General features: G+C 46.6%; 1 protein-coding gene across 1 annotated transcript in view; it reads left to right on the top strand.

The window, feature by feature from the left end:
* The first annotated feature begins 2,405 nt into the window (after positions 1-2,405).
* LOC142710255 (uncharacterized) overlaps positions 2,406-6,000 on the top strand; it is a 32,888-nt gene continuing 29,293 nt past the window's right edge. The window contains exons 1-4 of the mRNA XM_075848526.1: positions 2,406-2,549; positions 3,031-3,204; positions 3,280-3,403; positions 4,651-5,015. Coding sequence (XP_075704641.1) covers positions 2,472-2,549; positions 3,031-3,204; positions 3,280-3,403; positions 4,651-5,015 — 741 coding nt within the window. The 5' untranslated portion in view covers positions 2,406-2,471. The remainder of the gene's footprint in view (positions 2,550-3,030; positions 3,205-3,279; positions 3,404-4,650; positions 5,016-6,000) is intronic.

The following is a 6,000-nucleotide window of genomic DNA, read 5'->3' as shown; positions in this document are numbered from 1 at the left end:
GGGTAAATAACGTTCTATTGTAATTCTGACTTTTACGGACGCCGAGATTCCAGTTTAGTTTATCGTTTTGTTTTTTTGTTGCTTTGGAGAAAAAAATGGAAAATGGTTTTATTTAAAAAAAAAAAAATCTAATTTTTTATTTTTTTTGTACAAAACTAAAAAGTGTGACTTGTAACAGATTGTATTCCTGGAGGACGTGAACCGGTGCTGATCAGATCGCTGGGACAATGCACTGTAAGGCGGGTCTACACCAGCGGGTGCGGTTCAGCTCCGGGTATCTTCACCATATGAGGCGCGGCTGAGCCGCCATCATTATGACACTCCGTTTGGATGTTTGTAGCAGGCCGTGCTCTTCTGTTTACGTTCATTCTTTTACTGCTGTGCGAATCACGCGCGTCCCACGGAAGGGCTTCTATGGGTGCGCGATGTGCGAAAAACGCACAAATATCGGACATGTCGTGAGTTTTTCGCAGCGGACACACACTGCGCAAAAGTCACGGACTGTCTGCACGGCCCCATAGACTGGCATAGGTCCGTGCGACACGCGTGAAAAGCAGTGTAAACGAGCCCTAACACTAATGTATCGCAGTATATTGTGATTAAGGGGTTAATAGGAGCAGAAAGATGGCGGCCCTTCATTAACCCCCAGGCTGATTACATTGTGAGGGGCCGATGAGCTGTCAGAGAGGACCCCCCCCCCTCTTCTAAAAGCTTAGATTCTGCACTCGCTATTGACCGCAGCATCTAAGTAGTTAAATGTCCGGGATCGGCGTTCTCTCTGATCCTGGCCGTCAGTGCGAGGTGTCGGATGTAATACACCTGCAGCGTGTGGAGCGGGCTCAGCCTGTAAACCCGCTCCATACTTCTCTCCCCGCACCATGACATTCAGTGTTGTCATGGGGATGGCCGCCTTTGGACATGACTGATGGATTACTGGCGTCTTTCTTGTTAGTATCTAGAAGAGGTTTCTGTATTCGCACCATTAATGTTGTACAACTGACATATTGACCCTGACATTGTAGAGAGCGGATGAGATAAATGACGTGATGTGTATAATCTATATCTGTCTTACTAGTGACACCCCGTTATCTGTACAAGACCAAGAACTATTTGTAGCTCTGTTATAATTCCAGGATCGGCTTTTTATGACCACGGTGGAAATAACCTTCAGTGGTGAGACAAGTCTGACTCCGTATTTCACTCTCACATAAACTCGGGGGAGACGTTGTCCTCGTGTTGGGGTCTCTCTGGAATAACTCGTACACCATCCCGAATAATGTCATCCAGTCCTGACCGCAAATGGGAAGACACTTTACAATAATGTTTCTGAGCTCCTTATACTTCACGCTGAAAGAAGTCGTAAAATATCATCATTTATAAGTCCGGACATTATTTTTGGGGCGATCAAAATTATTTATAGTTCCAAAAAATCCATAATAAAACATTTTGTAAGGTGAAGTTTTTTTCGTTTCTGTTCACAATTGAAATTGACATCTCATCATTACTACACAATCTCGAGGTTCGGATGATCTCACAGAGGAGCCCCCTCCCAAACACTTAGGTACCTCAGTCACTATTGACCGCAGCATCAAAGGGGTTAAATGGCTGTAATCGCAGTCCTCTCCGGTCTCCGGCCTTTGCAGCAGGTGTCCGGTCTTCCCTATGTCATGTGAACAACTCCTGAGCGGTAAATGTCCTGTGCAGGAAGGGGTTAAATGAGTAAAATACAAGTTTATACTGAATCTTATCCCATTAAACAATGTATCACTCTGCTCCGCTCCACCTGCGCTATAACATGATGATAAGAGATCACACTGCATGTTCCCTATATATAAATACACCTCAGCTGCTGCAGAACCTCACAGTTCATATCAAACACTGACTGCATAGTGTGCACCACGTCTTGTGAGATGTCAGCAATGTCTCCCCAGTATCCGCCATGTGTCAGGTTGTCAGGAGTCAGGTCTTCATTGTCTGGAGGGGAAATGTCTTCATTTTACTCTTCTCACCTGAGAGATATGCCATAAATGTCTGCTATATGGGGGTCCCACCTCTATGTGGAGAACGGGGGTCCCCCGACCCGCCCGGTGAGGTGATGACTACATCCAGGGGGAGAATGAATGGAGAGGTGACCACACATGTGCACGACTCTCTCCATTCACTTGTATAGGAGTTACAGAAACCACCTAACAAAGCCACCCAGAGGTGGAGCCACATCTATCAGACATTTCTGGCATATCCTGGGGAGAAATGTCCGTGTTGGGAATACCCCTTTATTCCATGTGGTGACGGCTCTGAGAAGATGTTTCTCTCAATGATGAATAAGTGAGGTTCTGTATGTCACACATGATGTTGTCCCCTGTATGATCTCCATCTTCTCCTTTCTTCATAAAGACGTCCTCAGTACTAGATCCTCCAGTTTTCTCATCTTCTCCTCCACAACGCTCCTTCTCCTGAGTGACCCACCAAGGATGGACAAGGACAGGAATGAGATGAGCAGAAGAATATTAGACTTCACCTTGGAGATCATCTACCTGTTGAGCGGAGAGGTAAACTTTTCTACATTATAGAACAAGTCACACATAGGCAAGGGACAATACATAATAGGAAGAATCCAGTGTCCTGTATAACAGCGTCCAGACCGTCCAAGTGACGTCAAGAAGCCACCAGCAGAAAAGCTGAAGATCAGCCGCCAATATGGTCAGTTATGTGTCATGTCACCAATGCAGCAATAGTAATGTTGTAGAGCAATGAGAATGACCAGGAACCAGGAGGATCAGGATGACATCTATATAGAAACATAAAAGATGACGGCAGGAGGAGAGCACATGGTCCATCTAGTCCCCCCAATATTATTTCCTGTTTAGTTTTGGCCTCGTTCTATTTTCTCAATGTCTTATTGTAGGTGAGGTCTCCAGTATTACAGATGTGGGGTCACTAGAGCTCTACACAGCGGGGTCACAATCTCCCTCTCTCTACTGAGGGGGGACTACTGTGTTCAGTTCTCTAAGTGTGTCTCTCCATACACAGGAGTCCACAATAGTGAAGAAGACATCGGGTGACTGTACGACTCCCATCATCCATGAGTCAGGAGGATGGAGCAGTAGTCAGATCCCCATCACAGAGCCTCCCCCTCACTCCCGGATACATGAGAAGAAGATCTTAGAACTGATCTACAAGATGACTGAGCTGCTGACTGGAGAGGTGGGAATGCTGGGAAATTCTACAGTAACAGCACTGGAGGTGTCTGGGTGATGACTGTATCATTGTGTGTGTCAGGTTCCTATAAGGTGTCAGGATGTCACTGTCTATTTCTCCATGGAGGAGTGGGAGTATCTAGAAGGTCACAAGGATCTGTACGAGGAGGTCATGATGGAGAACTACCGGCCGCGCACATCACAGGGTGAGATATAGATATATAATTGATATATTATTAGTTTGTTGTTGCAGTGTTAGTTTCGTAATGTGCAGTATATACAGACATGTGATTCCTGATCTCTGATCGCACGTTCCTCGCTTTGCTGCAGTGCTGCACTAGGGGATGGTCCCAGATTTGTTGTAGAAGTTTCCATATATCTGAATGTTGTAGTTTCTGCAGCAGGTACATTCAGCTGAGATGGACAGTGACTTGTGTGTGTGAACATGGTCTTATATAACCAGTGACTGATCTGCGCCGCTCTTATAATCTCCTACATGAGGAGTGTAAAGTTCTACCATGTGTGAACAGCGGACAGGACAATCATGTGGAAAGATGTTCTGCAGCTTCAGTGTGAGATCTAATACTGGGGTCTTCTCTTCTGCACATGGATGAGACGTTCTCCTGGTAGACACTTCATTCTGCACTTACACCGTCGCCTTTATGTCCTGGGGCAATGTTTTCCAACCTGTGTCGCTCCTGCTGTGCAGAACTACAACTCCCAGCATGTCCTGACAGCCTCCGTTATTATTGTCCCCAGTTCCCCCATAACTGCATGGAGTGCACATCTTTACACTGCAGTATACAGAGGTATTGCCGTGCCGGGGGGGTGTATTCCCCACATGATGAGACTCTTATTGTCCGGGACCCTCTTCTGTGTCATCATGTGGGGTATACACATCCGCAGCTTGGTAATACACATCTCCATACTGCGGTGTGTGATAGACGTGTGGTCCAGGGAGTGAGCGGCTGCCTCCCCCTCCTCTCAGTACAGCGGGCGAGGTGGGAGCATGCTCACTACACACTGCTGTATTACATAATGGGGTCACCCCCCCCCCCCTATTCTCTTATGTCCAGTGCTTGCTGTCCGGCATTCTATAGAGCTGTCGCTGGCAGCTCCAAACAAACACTTTGTCATGGAAATCCATCGCTCAAAATATATTAGACTGAAATTTATACGAGTCCCAACAGACTCTCAAGGCCAGACTCCATTAGTCAGAATCCTAATTAGGATATTTCACCGATATATATCGAGAGAGGAGAAGAAAACACACAGACACGCTTATATGTTCAAAATGCTCCTCTGAAGGATTTATTACCAAACTCAAACTGTTAAACTGAAATTCAGAAGGGGTGTCGGCTTGAGGTAAACCAATCAGAGACAATGTAACAATATTTGTTATTCAGTAAAAAGCATACAATAAAATACATCATTATAATACTTCACACATCAGGTTTGCAGGTGCCTTATCTCTTTTGGACAGAATGTTCTCGTGGAGATGGGGGAGACCTTCCCTCACGAATACTTGCCACCCTCCCTTCTTACTCCCTGTCCATTCTCTACCAACTACGCATGGGAACCAAGGTCAAAGATAAAACATACGAAATCAACATTACTTGTATTAAAGGAACAATGACTTTCCTATTCACTACAAAAGAACCAAGATGGGAACTCCAGACAAGATGGGAACTCCAGACAAGATGGGAACTCCAGACAAGATGGGAACTCCAGACAAGATGTGAACTCCAGACAAGATGGCTGCTGCATGAAACTAAATCATTTACACATTATCATCACTTTCAGATATTACACATCTTAGTAATCGGCCTCCTGCTTGATAATTCACAATGTAATTTCATACAGAGAATATAAGCAAATAAATCATCCTTCATAACTTTATAGAAGATGTTTGACCCCAGAACATAAGGTACACGTTAGACTAAAAAAATGCTTAAAGTGTAACTAAACGTTCACCAGACTTCTGACGTCTACTGAGACCCCCACCGATCGCTAAAACGAAGCGGCAGAAGCGCTCAGAAGTTTAGTTTCTGTTCGGCTTTGCTATGGCAACTGGAGGTCTAACAATGTCCTCCAGGTCTGCCATCTACGGAAGCCTGTCAGGTCCTACCAGAGGGAGAGTCTAATAGTCAGTCTGTCAGTGTAAAGCTGACGGGTCTAATACCCTGCAACACATAAGTATTATACCAGTGACCACAACGTTGGATCTTCAAGTCCCCTAGTAAGGCGGGATTCACACGACCGGGTCCCGCCCGAGTCCGAGTATCGGCCGGTAAAATCGGCCATTTTTCCCGGCCGGTTTGCATTAGTTTTGCATCCGTGCAGGTCTGGACAGTGACATCAGCGGCCACTCCTGAAGGGGAATCCCCATGTGTTCGGCGATTCCGCTTCTGGAGTTTCCCCTGATGTCACTGCCCAGATATGGACAGAGACATCAAGCGCTCTGTCCAGGAGCGGAATCCCCGAACACACGGGGATTCCGCTCCTTCAGGGAGCTAAAATGGAGCTAGCACATAGAGCGGGGAGATACCTCCCTGCTCTGCTATAGTGGCGTCGCTACAGCAGTAGCAGCCGCAGCAGCTGCTAGCAGCGCCATGGAAGGTGTCGACGAGCCAGGGTGCTTTTAAAACAAGCAGGGGAAGGGAGCCAGCGCAGCGCTCCCTCCACCTGCTGTACACCCCGGCCCTGCCACACAGTGTACAGCGTAGCCATTCGTCCGAATGGCATAAACTCCTCCTCACATGCGCTCTGAGGAGGAGGGGATAGAGCGCAAGCCACGGAAAAC

This window comes from Rhinoderma darwinii, unplaced genomic scaffold, assembly GCF_050947455.1.
Source record: "Rhinoderma darwinii isolate aRhiDar2 unplaced genomic scaffold, aRhiDar2.hap1 Scaffold_4227, whole genome shotgun sequence".
Classification (NCBI taxonomy): Eukaryota; Metazoa; Chordata; class Amphibia; order Anura; family Rhinodermatidae; genus Rhinoderma; species Rhinoderma darwinii.
Note: the sequence above shows the minus strand (reverse complement) of the source record. Positions and strands in the feature narration are given on the sequence as shown.